At 49.3% G+C, this 14,021-nt stretch overlaps 1 protein-coding gene across 1 annotated transcript; it reads left to right on the top strand.

Moving 5' to 3' along the window:
• Positions 1-203: 203 nt before the first annotated feature.
• Positions 204-6,309, top strand: LOC311193763 (estradiol 17-beta-dehydrogenase 11-like). The gene is made up of 7 exons (XM_084266700.1): positions 204-511; positions 1,531-1,638; positions 2,313-2,444; positions 3,662-3,768; positions 4,075-4,212; positions 4,466-4,582; positions 5,648-6,309. Exons 1-7 carry the CDS (start codon positions 302-304, stop codon positions 5,733-5,735), a joined length of 900 nt encoding a protein of 299 aa, XP_084122826.1. The 5' UTR covers positions 204-301; the 3' UTR covers positions 5,736-6,309.
• Positions 6,310-14,021: the final 7,712 nt, after the last annotated feature.

Below are 14,021 nucleotides of genomic sequence, written 5' to 3'. Positions count from 1 at the left end.
TTTACGGACTCGCCTCTCGTTGGCCGGGGCACCAGCAATCAAAAGGGCTTCCAGCCAATCGGCTTTTCTCTTCTCACGAACACGCCCCTTACCCAAAGAGCGTTCGCCGATTGGCTGCTCCCCTTCCGGTAGTGGCGGCAGCCGCTCTCCGCGGTTCCCGGACTCCCCCGGCGAGGGGCGGAGTCCCGTGGCTGAGGGGACGAGTGGGGAGCGCTCGGGCGGGCCGCGGGATCCGGAGCCTGCAGCCCCGGCGAAGAGGCGCGAGTGGGTCGGTGGGTGGGTGGAAGGTGCCTCTGCGGCGATGGGCCCGCTCCTGGAGCTGCTCCTGTTCCCGGTTGCGCTGCTCTACTCCTACCTGGAGGCTGCCGTGAAGCTCTTCGTGCCGGCGAGGAGAAAGTCCGTCAGCGGAGAGCTCGTTCTGGTGACGGGCGCCGGGCACGGCGTGGGGAGAGCCACGGCGCTGGAGTTCGCCAAGCGCCGCAGCAGGCTGGTGCTGTGGGACGTCAACAAGGTAGCGGGGCCGCTCCCGCCGCGGCTGCTCCGTCTGCGGCACTTGGGGCTGGGGCACGGAGGTGGCTGGGTGAGGCAGCGCGCACAGGGTGACGGGGGGAACCGTCGCACGGAGTCTGGCGACAGCCCTTTCCCGGAGCAGGCAGGAACTGGCAAGTGCCGGATGCTGCCCCTGGGAAGGGGCGAGCTGGCTGCACGCCCAGCCAGAGGGCACAGGTGCTGGAGGCCGGCCGTGCCGAGAGGGGTTTAGGGGTCATGGGTCACAGCGAGTTACCCCCGAGCCGGCAGCGTGCCCAGGCAGGCGGGAGGGCATCGAACCCTGGGGTGAATCTAGCCCGGCACAACCAGCCGAGCCAGGGAACGATTGTCCTGCTTAGCGCTGTGCTGGATTGGCCTCACCTCCAGTCCTGGGGGTGGGTGTGGGCACCACAGGGCAAGAGGGAGACAAAACTATTGGAGAGTGTCCAGAGGAGGGCAGCGAGGATGGGGAAGGGTCTGGAGGGGAAGGCTCCCGAGGAGAGGCTGAAGGCCCTGGGGTTGCCCAGCCTGGAGACCAGTGAGGGGAGACCTTACCCTGGTCTGTGGCTTCCTGCCGAGGGCAGCGAAGGGGCAGCGCCGATCTCTCTCCTCTCTTTGGGGTCCAGGGCTGGAACGGTGTGAAGCTGCCTGGGGAGGGTCAGGCTGGGTGTCAGGAAGAGGTTCTGTGCTGAGAGGGGGGTTGGGTGCTGGCACAGGCTCCCCAGGGAAGGGGTCCCAGCCCCGAGCTGGGCTGAGGGCAAGAAGCGTCTGGCCGCTGCGCTCAGTGCCCTGCGCTGCCTGGGCTGGGCTGTTTGGAGCCAGGAGTGGGACTGATGGGCCTGAGGGGTTGCTTCCAACTCAGGACATACTATGACCTCTGCAGGTGCTTGTAGCAGTTACGCCGTCAGGAGAAATCTCCAACCTCCGTTACTGTGCAGGGCCCGAGCAGCAACACACAGGCAGTTCAGTTGTGCATGCGGGTCTCTCTTCTTCCTCTTACAGTCTGGTGTTGAGGACACGGCAGCAGAATGTGAGAAGCTGGGAGCCACTGCTCACGCCTTCGTGGTGGACTGCAGCAAAAGGGAGGAAATCTACAGGGCTGCAGAGAAGGTAGGGGAGCTGGGGCACGGCCAAAGGCTCACCCAAGGATTTTCATAACAGTTGGGGCAGCAGGAGACTGGTCGTACACAAATCGCGCAGACCCTTGGACTCTCCCCACTGCTTGCTGCTTCCTGGACAGAGTGAAGTTGCACTTCCCAGATTGCAGCCAGTGTCCTCCTCTTCAGAGAGGCTCGGGTGCATCGGGCCTTGTTGCCAAGGCTGCTCTGTAGACTACCAGCCTGTCGGTGAAACCTCAGCACCACGCAGATGCTTCTTCACTGCCCCCCAACCCATACTGGGATGGGGGAGAGAATTGGAAAAGTGAAAGTGAGAACCCTTGTGGGTTGAGGTGATGGGAGTTTAATGAGTGACACACATGCTGTGTGTGCAGGCAGAGCCTGCACAATGGGAATTGATTCCTGCTTCCCATGGGCTGGCAGGAGTTCAGCCATCACCAGGAAGACAGTGTTCCATCATGTGTAACAACAGCCTCATCCTCTTTGGAAAGGCTCCAGCATGTCCTGCCAGGAATTCCACATCTTGGAACGCGGTGCAACCTTCCTCTCCCTAACAGAAACAACGTCCAGAATTAAAGCAGTTGCTGCTCGTGTTCCACGGCCTCGTGCCTTTGTGATAACAAGTGACACACACCTTTCTCTTGTGGCTTTTTTTCTGCCCAAAAGGTGAAGAAGGAGATTGGGGATGTCTCCATCCTGGTGAATAACGCTGGTGTGATTACAGCCGCCGACCTGCTCTCCACCCAGGACCACCAGATCGAAAGGATGTTTGAAGTCAACATCCTGGCTCACATGTGGGTAAGGGCCAGCACCATCCTCATGCCCACAGCTGTGGGAGCGCTGGTGTGGAGGCAGATTTAGTCCAACAGTTACTTTCAAAGAATCACAGAATGCTTTGGGTTGGAAGGGACCTTAGTGATCATCAAGTCCCAACTCCCTGCAATGGGCAGAGACACCCTCACTAGCCCAGGCTGCCACAGGTGATTTGCAAAAGCATCTTTCACATGTGTGTAGCACAGGGGTAGCAGGCAGACACTGTGGGGAAACTTGGATAACCTCTTGCTGATCTTGCCTGGCCCAGTTACTTCGTTCTCTCTTTTCTCTGCATGAACTAGCTGTTGATGGTCTCGTCCAACACGGGTTGGTTTCTGGCACAGGGTTCCTCTTTGCATCAGGGAGTTTGGGCACCCACAGCTGAGCCCCAAGACCCTGCAAGTAGAAGATACACAGCTGAAAAATGCAAAGCAATGTTGTTATTGGGTGAGGTGCACAAAAAGCAGTTGGCACACAGCCTGAACTCCCAGACAGAAAAAGGGAGAGGCAGCATTGCAGGTCCAGCACAGTCAGACCGCAGGGCAGAGCCAGGCTTGACCCCTCCCTGGCTGCTGATCTCCTTGCTGCTCTTCCTCTCGTGGTTTGTGTCTTGCTGTGTCACTGTCTGCACTCCTGGCTCCCTGAGCTACTTCCACGCCCATCTCCCACTTTCTCACAGCTTTTTTCCAGCAGCCTGAGTAGAGATGACAGCACTGTACTCTATCAAAGCTGGGCCTTGGCTCCTCTGCATCCCCACACAGACCCCTGGGCTGGGGCAGCTGTCAGCGGAGGTGACACAGCAGCAGGGTTTCGTCTGTTACAGATTTACTGTTCACAGCAGCAAAGAGATGCTACAGATTGCCGAGTGTCCTATTGTCCATGCCAGGGTGAGACACTGGCAGCGTTGCTGCTGACACCTGAAAACTTAAACAGCAGCACAGGAAAGGAGAGATGTGAGAATCAGCTCCTGTTTATAGCCAGCTTCCTGAAACGCTCCCGTTGCAAAACAGGTCACCAGTTCTAACAGTGGGGTGGAGAACAGGTGTCTCTGTGGCTCTCAAAATATGAGGTGCTGTACAGTGTGTGGCATTAGCAATAGCATTAGTTGCTTAATTATTGATAGTCACATAATAATAATTAATTCCTCCCTCCTTTCTCCCCCACCCCATGATTTTTGCCTCATGGTTTAAATGACTTTCAAGACCACAAGAGCTTTTCTGCCAGCCATGATGGACAACAACCATGGTCACATTGTCACAGTGGCTTCAGCAGCGGGTCATTTTGTGGTTTCTTACATGGTGGCTTATTGGTAAGTGACTAAATCAGCTCTATTTTATTTCTGTCTCTCTGTTCCCCACCAAGGCATTGCTTTCTGACAGACACCTGCTCTGCATTCCACAGTTACTCCCCAAAGCAGCAATATCGAATCCAGTGCTACACTCTGGCACAGGGAAAGTTAGAATTAGCTCTCAGCTGGATTTTGGGGTTGTTTTTTGCCTCCTGCCCAGTACTGTGTGACCTTTTAGGCCATCTCTAGTTGTAGGAAGATGTGTTGTAGGAAGTTGTAGGAAACTGTATTTGTGCCTTCTCATTTGTGCTTTGTCCCTTCCTGCAGCTCAAGCAAGTTTGCTGCAGTTGGATTTCACAAGGCTTTGACAGAGGAGCTGGCTACCCTGGGAAAGGATGGAATAAAGACTACATGTCTGTGCCCAGTGTTTATAAACACTGGGTTTGTGAAAAACCCCACTATAAGGTAACTTTCCTGTCCTTCCTGCCTTGCACTGTGTGTTACCCCAGCTTTAGGGGTGATGTGTATTCCCAGTTACTATATAAAACCCCAGGGTTTCTATAACTGGTGTGCTGCACTGACTGAAGAAGGCTGCAGGGTCACTTAACCCACATAAGGTTTGCATTGAATTCCCTGTGTGTGTGTGAGGCATCCTCCATCCTCTAGTGCTACCCCTGTTTTACCCCTGTAGCTCTTAGATCTCTGCTTTCCTGTGTAGGCTTGGCAAGATTTTGGAGATTGAAGAAGTTGTGGATGCCCTGATGGAAGGAATACTGACCAACCAGAAAATGGTTTTTGTTCCAGCAAATCAGCGCGTTGCTTTACTTTTGGAAAGGTAAGTAGAAGGGATAAAAACCCAACCCAAAACCCCACTCCCCTTTCCCCCCCAAAAAATAACCCCCCTCCACATATATCAGATATAACTTGCTGAGTGTATAACCCTCAAACATGTAGCATTTTCTTCTGGATGAAGTCTTATTTTAGAACGCAGCACAAGGTAACCAAACTGTGCAGTGTTCTTCCTGCTGCCAGCAGAAGTCTCCATCCACCAAAAGGTTTGGTTGAGTCCCTGCAGTGGTCATTAGGATACACCTCCTACACCTAACTGTTGCCCTGGGAGAACCTGGCCAGTCTGAGAGGTGGGGAGCAAGACAAGAGAACGGTTTTCCTCATAGATCACTGTTTCCCTTTTGTCTGCAAACAACACCCATCTTTAAACCAGCAGCCCCAGCATGGTTCCAGACAGAGCTGGGGATTTGCTGCTTATTAGAGTTTGTTTCTTCATGCCAATACCAGAGACTGAGGCCACAGAGGCTGGAAAGTTGCTTCTAAAGGGCTCTGTTGCTTAGCAGTGCCACATGTAAAGCAAGATTTGTCCTCTCATGTGTCTTTAACAGCCAGTCTGGCTGCATTGCTGGGGAAGTGTTTTCAAGAGAAAGCAGCTTGCAAAATGAGAATTAACATCTCCTTAAATACTTAGTAATTTCTTGTTTGTGAAAGCTAGCAAACTTGGGTCTAACCTCGTTTCATTTTAAGGAGGTATATACATGCTTCAATTTGATGTCTCCCCCCACCCCAGGAACTCCCCAAATTAACTAAAGAGAAAGCAAGTGCATGAGTGAGTTCAACAGAATTTCCAGTCTCCTGCAGCAATGCTGCCAATTAATTCATGTCCAGTACATGCCTGTCCTGGAGCTGTCATAAAAGGACATGGGTGAGATAGGAGTTAAACTTGATGGAGATTGATGAGGAGTTCATATTCATGGGAAATAATGCCCCATAGGCTGGTCTCAGTCTATGTGATCACACTTCTGCTCCCAGAGCAGCTCCTCCCATCACCTGCACAGCCACATTTAAGTTTCTTATCCTACATTTACTTTTGTGTTACTCTCTCCTTCAGGGTGTTTCCAGAACGTGCCCTGAATATTCTGAAGAGGATGACCGATGTCAAGTTTGATGCAGTTGTTGGGCAGAGAAGCACACAGTGAGAGGCCAAAATGGATTCTCACTTCCCAGTTGGCACAAGTGAAACCAGAACATGTGCTGAGAGTAGTTCTGCTCTGAATCAAACCAGCTGAGCTAAGACAGGTGCTTCTAGGCCACCATTTCCAAGCACACCTCAGTTTATTCCAGCCCTGCAGCAGGGATTTACCTGCTTAATCCGGAGTGTTAAACAGGGCTGCAGCTCTTGAAGTCTGACAGGCTGCTGTGGCTGTACGCTGCTGCGCTGGCTCTATCTCTGAGTGCAGAGGCAGGAATTCCATGAAGCCCATGGGGGACAGTCCAGGGATTGCCTGGGAATACACTAATCTGGATTCAACCCTGAGCAAAGGTTTCTGGCAAGAAGAAATTTAGGAGAGGAGGTGGGTGGCCTGTTTCACCTCAATTTATCTTTCTTAATTTGAAAAAATATTGTAATTCACACTGAATTTCATATGCTTTTGTAGTAAGTACCTGAAGTACAGGCTTACATGTAATGAAATACCTAATTGCACTGATTATCAGTCATACAACAGCACCATCAATGTGCCTTATTCTGAATAAACAGTTCTTTATCCCAAAGGTGTCTCTCAGCAGTGAAACTCATAACAGGAGGTGCATTTAAGGTGTAGTATTAAGTAACACCCTTTCCTTGTACCATTTCTCACATTGCTCATCTGCAATTCCCAGACACCTTTAAAACACCAAAGGGTGCAGTCTTTATCTACAGATTACTGGATGCTCTCCTGCATTTCCTGTCTGCTAGAGAATGTGATTTATTACATGAGAACACAGACCAAGTTGGACTATCACTCTCTTTATATTACAAGGAAAATAATCAAACCTAATTAAATTTCCAGAGTCTGTCTGCCTCAGTATTGAAGTTGCATCATGCTCCGATGGGACCCACCTGCTCCAGGAGGTTCAGCCCCCAAAGGTCTTTGGCCTGTGGTGCAGGAGAACAGCACCTTAGGAAATGGGTCAAAGACCTCTGCAGAGCACACAGTATCTTTCCACCCACGTGTGCAGCTCCTGCCTGGGCCAGGCACTTGCTGGCTCACAGCCACCTTGGGGAGGCCTGAACACGCTGCCACCTTTGGTACAGCTGCAGAGGGGTGGCTTCCAGCAGAATCCATCCCACTCACCTGAGCCCTCCGTGCTGTGTTCTGCCAGCTGTGGCCCTTCAGAAAAGGGAGAGCCCTCAACACCCAGCTCCGCCTGCTTTAGGCAGTGACAGGCAGATGGCTGTGCTGCCCAAGGCACCACTGCTCACTAAACCTGTGAAGTGGCACAAAAATGGTTTTGCTCATGTAACAGGAGGACATTGAGCTGGGGAACTTCTGCTTCACTGAGCAAGTGTCCTGTAGGGAAGAAAAGAAAAAGAGAAAAAACAAAAGAAGATGAGTGGAAATTTCAGGATTTGGGTCAAAAAGATAAAGGCCAGTTACCAGAGTCTTAGACATGGGTTGTATTTAAAACCAAGACTTTCCAAACCCAAAAATATTTGTGAGTAGCATGATTTGAATCCTGAAGGATAAGGGAGAGCAATTTGCATGCAGGTTCAGTGAATTATTTTGTAAAGTCTGTTTTACCTGCCTCGGAGGTATCCCCCAAATCTGAGACCAGTGACTTAATGTCTTCTGTTCTTTGTTTTGTGCTGCTTCTGCTTTTCTTTGCACTACATATTAAGCTCTTACTAAGAGGGCAGGCCTGTTACCGCGGAGCCACTTGCTCTTCTCCATCTTGTCAGAAAAAGCAGATGCCCAAGGAAGGATTTGAAAAGCAGCAACAGAACTCAGTCATCACACCTCCTGGGCTCCTCAGTTCCCTTCCTGGCCACAACAGACAACTGAAGCTGCTCCTGAGCACTGGTCATGACAGTGCTTGGCAGGAGCCTGTGCGAGTGAGCTTCATCCAGCCACCTCCAGCTGAGTCCCGCAGCTGAAGAATGGCACCTCCTGCTCTGGCTTGGGACCCCAAACAAGTACAGGGAGAGACTCTGGCCTTGTCTCTGCGTGGAGCTTGGAGTCAGTGCTTCTCTGCCCTCCTGCTGCCTCCTCAGCCACAGCACTGGCTGGAGCCCCATGCCAGGGAAATGACAGCAATGCTGAGCTGTGCAATTAGGCCCTGTACCCAACGCTGATGTGTTAATTAAGTACAGCATAAAGTTCCAAGAGAAGAGGAGGAAGTGCCTGGCTCTGAATCTCTCTGCTGGAGCCAACTCTGTGTCCCGCAGACAAGACAAGTAACAGTACAACTGAAGCACTGAGACATTGGCTCAAGGTCTGTGGAGCTCTGTGCCCATCTGTTCCACTGTCAGAAAGCACAGGAGTGCAAGGTGCCCGCACAGGGGCACTAGGCACACCCTGGGCTGCTGCAGCCAGCATGCAGATGCCACTGCTGGGACTGCCCTGCTGACAGAGGCTCTGCTCTCCAGTGCAGGATGCATGGAGGAGAGCTATTGGCATCACAAGCCCTATCGCTGTGTTTGTAAGCTCCATGGCCAGGCACCATGCTTATGCACTGTTTAGCAGTCATCCACGCTGTCAAATAGTTGGTGTGCTTCCTGGCATAGTTGTGGCCCATGGTCATCTCTGGCAGGACATGCTCCAGAATACGGTGGGGACAGGGCCTCTCTGTTACACAAGCATCCAAGAAAACCCTCCTGACAAGCCATGAGGTTTGGACTGCACCCCCTTGCTTTCTAAACTCCTTAGGAGTTAACGTGCAGCTGGATCCAGTCTTAGCCTCCAACTCTAAAGAAGAGTTTGGACCCTTGGTTCTGCCACAGAGTTGTTTTCTTTCAGCTCAAGCTGGGTGCCTCTGCAGAGGGACCCCCTCAGTTACTGTCCCGTGTCTTTTAAGGCCTCACAATCTATTGCACAAGCTGTTCATGTGCTCTACATGTCACATGCACCGACTTTTTGTCCAATCCAGCTGCTTTTTCTGTATGCAGTTTCATCATCCTCCTGTCTTATCTGTACCTGGGTCTCATCTGTCTTCTACTGACCCGCGATAAAAATGGTTTCTCTCCCTCTTTGAAGGTCTTTCCCTTGAATTGCAGGCTTGGTCCAGTTTATCTCAATGTGCACAAATCCCAGTGCTTTTCCTCCTTGACCAAGTAAAGGTTCAATTAACGTTCAGTTACAGTTTGCAGCCCAAGGCTTCCTCCAGTCACTCGTGAAATCCTTTATGATGTCAAGCAAAGCTACTCAAGTTGCAACTCAACCTAGTTTTAAGCTATCACACAATTAATTCTAATATTCTGTAAGCAAACTACTTTAATCCCTGACAGTCCCTGGGTACGGAGCTGCAGGGCAGGCAGTGTGGGTGAGACAATCTGTTTTGCAAGAGAAGTTGTTTACGGACACCGAAGCCTTTTGAGGACGCCATCCAAATCAACCCACAATGAAACAAAAGGGCAGCTGTAATTGTTTCCCTCAGACCAGTCAAGTTTGCATATCTGGTGAACAGAAATTTGAGAACTAGAGGAAAGAAAAACATTTAAAGACAATGTTTAATAGTCATAATTACTGTCTTCATGAGGATAGGTACAATTTTTAAGTGTCTAAGTGGTTTCAATTCATGTTGGTCACACTGAACGTTACTACATTTCTAATAGTATGGATTAAAGCCTAGTCTTTCTATTTAGCAAAGTCAGAGTACTTCTTCAGAGACTGGCTCTGCTGCATCTTCCCAATGTCCTTGAATCCTACTGAGAATGTTAAGAGAATCATCTCAAACTGTGTTACTTGTCACAAGCCTGGGCCACTTACAAGTGAAAACCACAGGTGTACAGTGTAGTGCCACTGTCTGCTAGGACTGAGGCCCCAGCCTTACAGTGTTTTAATGCTTACAGGTAATGCTGGTATGCATAAACACCCACGTGATTTTAGGCAGTGTTTCAGAACATGGATTTCCAAATGCCCAGAACTTCCTGAACCCAGCAGTTCAATGACAGGGTTTTGGTTTTGGTTTTCCTACTGATGCACTGTAATTAAGCACATGAAATCATTGGCTGTTTGGAGTGTTGTGAAACTGTTTGCAAAACTCAATTCTGAAGCAAATTTTTAGTACCCTAAATCTTTCAGATTCTTTCATTCTGCATCTCTATCAGGCCACACATTTTGCTCTTTTCCAAGCAGGTCTCTTGCTTTCTGTACATACCACAATTTCAACTCACCCCTAAGAGGACTGCAGTTCTACTGCAAAAACTATTAGAGTATGAATAAACTTACTGTTATCCAACCAGCCACGTGTTGCTTGGAGTAAACGTTCTAATTCAGACTATTTCTCCTCTGTGTTCTCAGGTTTTTCATGTTCACAGCTAGTAGCTGATAACTTCCCAAAACATCAAAGTGTTTTTCAAGAAACGTTCTTGCTGAGCAGATGCTGCAACTGGAAGATATGCTTGTTGCTCAAAAATAACCCAGTGACAATAGTGACTGTTTTTATTTACTTGCTTGACTGGGCACAGTTGGAAACTATTAGCTTGTTAAGATAAACCTGGATAGGAGGTGTATTAAAAATAGTAGAAAGATACATGGCAATAAAGGCCAGTGTTAGCTTAGCAACTATCCAGGCTTTAGTCTTTTGTTGTAGATTTTAATTATTTAAAATGATCATCGATCCTGCCATCAAACTTACAGTTCTGTAGACTCTACGTTGCCCAACTTGAGATACAGTCCAAAGCTTGGGAGTCTGAGGTTCCTTTCATTACTAAGAGGCATCAAGCAGCATAGCATACTCAGGCAAGTCTTTGGTGTTCTTAAACTTCTGTTGCAGAGCTAAGGAGACAGTGGAATAAACTTAAATGTAATCAGATTTCCATTTCCTAAAACATAATTCCCCACCAGTGCAATTTTATAAGTTTTAACTGCATTTTCTAAAGACATTTCCTGATTCTACAATTGCTAAGCCAACAAACCCTCATAGTTTTAAAGTCAAGTCTTTGAGAGAACCTAATTACATAAGTTATTTTATATTTGCTAACAGAACAGAGGAAAAGCATTTATCAGAACAGTCACAATGGATCGCCAGGAATCCAACCTCAAAGTGTCTCTTCATACAGGAAAAGGTAACCTCTTTCTGCCATCAGAGATTATACATCACACATGTAAATCACTGCTTGCAAGGACTTACTAGATACATGTATCCGAGGGCAGGAGGGGAGAGCTGTGCCAAAACTCCCCACGACAGCAAGCCTAAACAATGGCATCTTTGTGGGTTGAAGGCTTGATCAAACTATTACTGAAATCAATGGGAGCCTTTTTGTCGATTTCCAGGGGCGTTGGAGGAGATCCACAATAGGTTACAGGCAGTACCGCTAACTCCCAACCAGAAATAAGCACACAAAGGCGTTAGTTTCTCATTTAGAATAGCGGTCTGCCCACCGATTCCTCCTACGCCTTGACAGAGCAGAGCAACAAGCCTGTTCCAACCCTGGTGCTTGTCTCAGCAAGCTGAGAGGTAAGATTTCCTACAGGATTTTAAGCATCAAAGCTTTCCTCTTGCAAAGTACCATTCTGGGGAAGTAAAGCAGCTGCCAGGCTGGACATCGTGGGCATATGATGCAGAAACTGTGAGGTCAATAAAGAATAAAAGTGTTCACTACACTAAAAAGGAAGGAGAAAAGTGCAAAACACAAAGCTCTGACAAACTTGTTCCCATCAGCTGTGTGCCTGTGGTTCCTGAGACCTGCTGGGAAGTCCTTCTAAACCCTCTCAGCAAGAGGTCTGTCTGATCACAGCCTTCTGGAAACTGCTCATGGCCAGCAGCGTATCTGCCACATACATATAGGTTAGTACCCTTCAAACACGTGGGTGGATTTAGGGACGATTGCTTGGGGATTTTATATTCAGAAAAAACAGCCACCGAGACACTGCTGAATTGGAGTTTTCGGAGATGTATTTATGCAAAACCTAAAATGTTTTGGGTCGATGAAAAACTAGTGCTTGCACAATGGGCAGTTCAGCACATCACACAATCATTTCAGCTATTTGCTGCTGGATTTCCAGCACCTCTGACCTCTGTGAAATACAGAGTGAGGAATAACAACCCAAACCCATTGAGTAGTTATATTTTAGATAACAATGATTATCCTTATTTTCCCCACAGACAGAGTTCTGGTTCCTTCTCAAAGAGGCCAGCACAAATAGCAGTATTATTTAGTTGTGCATTTCTTCTTAAACATAGTGTCTGTGCTCTCTGTGTGGAATTGTAAGCCTCCAGCCACTTGTTCTTAGATAAGCCTGGATTTATAAAACGCCTTCCTGCTTTTCAGCAGGACTGTGTTGTATTCAGGAAAAAAGGAAATCCTAGAATTATTGCACATATCTATAGAGGTGAACTTGGCATGCAGCGTGAGAGACCAGCTTTCAACTCCACAGTATGTTACTGGAAAAACTATTGAGGCATTCATCTGTGGGGCTGGAGGCAGAGGGCATTTTCAGTGGGTGAGCTGCGCTTGCTTTTGTGCAAGGCAGTTATTTATGAATACTCCATACTTCCCAGGGCATGTATTACTTTAACAAGGTCTTTCTTTGATTCTAACAGCCTGTAAAACACTCCTAGCCAACTCTTTTCAAGTTCTCAAATCAAGCTTTAAGCAAAACAGGACTAAGACTTACTGCTCCACAGGCAGAGAGAGGCTCTGTAACTGAGAGTGAAACAAACCTGAGGGAAAGTGTGCAATGAGAAAACACATTCCTGCACTTAAGGCAGCGTATGGCAGCACTGTGCAAGACATATATATACATACATGCACACACGTGTGTGTCTATGTATGTTACAGGCCAGAGTCAGTGAACACATGGGGCGGAAGGAGCTGGTACAGCCTTTTCTTCTCTCTCTGAACCCATGGGGAGCAGTTCCTCAAAAATCTGAAACAGGACCACTCTGATCTGTAATATCTAGGCAATTGCTCTTAGTCAGATTTTAGGGGGACAGGGTGATGGTATTTCATACAATCACATCGTGGTTTGGAAGGGACCTCAAAGCCCATCTAGTTCCATCCCCTGCCATGGGCAGGGACACCCTCACTAGTCCAGGGTTCCCAAAACTCCATCCAACCTGGCCTTGAACACTTGTTGACGAGGGGCAGCCACGTGCAAGGGTTTTGCTGCTGTGAAATGGAGTGGAAGAAGAAAGAAGGCAAGCCTCACAGTAAGAAGGGGAATGTACACCCCTTTGCTATTTAACAGTGGGCCAGCAGCAGAGTTTATTTAAACCAGATTATGGTGGCTGCACAAAGCAGCTTCTGAGGCTCTAGGGGCAGGCTTTGATGCAGGGTTGCTGATGTGAGTTGCTCTGCCCAAGCTTTGCTTCATCTCCTCGGACAGAACCACAGAGGTCTGCAAGAGTTGATGGCTGTGTGGAACAGCTAATCCTCCTGCGCCAGCTCCACTCATTTACCAAGTAGCATACAGGAATAGTTACTCTTCTTGCTGTAGCGGGTCTCTTTACTTTGACTATTCCCTTTCCATTAGAGAGTGGTTTCTGTGAAAAATGTATTTTCTAGGCCAATTAAAAAAAATTACACCCCCCCTCCCCCCCCCAAATTTGCACAAGTGCTACTGGAGCAGCTTTTTTTGCAGGGCCAGGGCAACAGGGAAGGCTTGCATAAGTCAGTGACTAGAGGAAGACTAGGGAAAATGTCATCTCTCTCAGGAAGGAAATGAGACATTTGATCACAGGCCACTTGATAAGTAAGGAATGGGCTGGATGGCAGCATTCATTGTTGTCAACGGCTTAATGTCCAAGAGGAGACCAGTGACAAGTGGCATTCCTCAGGGGTTGGTATTGGTATGGCAGAGGGTTGGAACTAGATGGGCTTGGAGGTCCTTTCCAACCCAAACCAGCGTGTGACCCTGCAAACACTTCCTTTTTGCCTGTTTCTAAAGAGGCAGCCATGGAAGTACAGCTGCTGCAGCGCTCTTGCAGCACCTAACTCCCGCCCTGTCAGGTAGAGCATGTATCCAGCGAAACGCCAGGTTTTAAAAAAAAATACGTGATGTATCAGCGCAGACATAGGACAAACCCTTCCTCTGGGTACCGGGGCTCTGGGCTTGGAGGCGGCGGCTCCCCGCCGGTGCCCAGCCGCAGGAGCACTGAGGCGAGGAGACTTCCCTGCGCGGGAAGGGTAACGGCCGCCCGGCGCGCGCCCTCGCCGCCTCACGAAGCGGCGGCTGCGGCCCCAACCACCGCCGCGCGCCGCCCCTCCCCAGCCTGGCGCATGCGCGCCGGCCTCCCCCAGCTCTGCCCCGCGTCTCGCTCGTCCCGGCTGGCCGGCTGGC

The sequence above is a fragment of the Gallinula chloropus genome (genome assembly GCF_964237585.1).
Source record: "Gallinula chloropus genome assembly, chromosome: 7".
NCBI lineage: Eukaryota > Metazoa > Chordata > Aves > Gruiformes > Rallidae > Gallinula > Gallinula chloropus.
The sequence above is the reverse complement of the archived record's forward strand: the minus strand, read 5'-3'. Positions and strand labels throughout refer to the sequence as shown.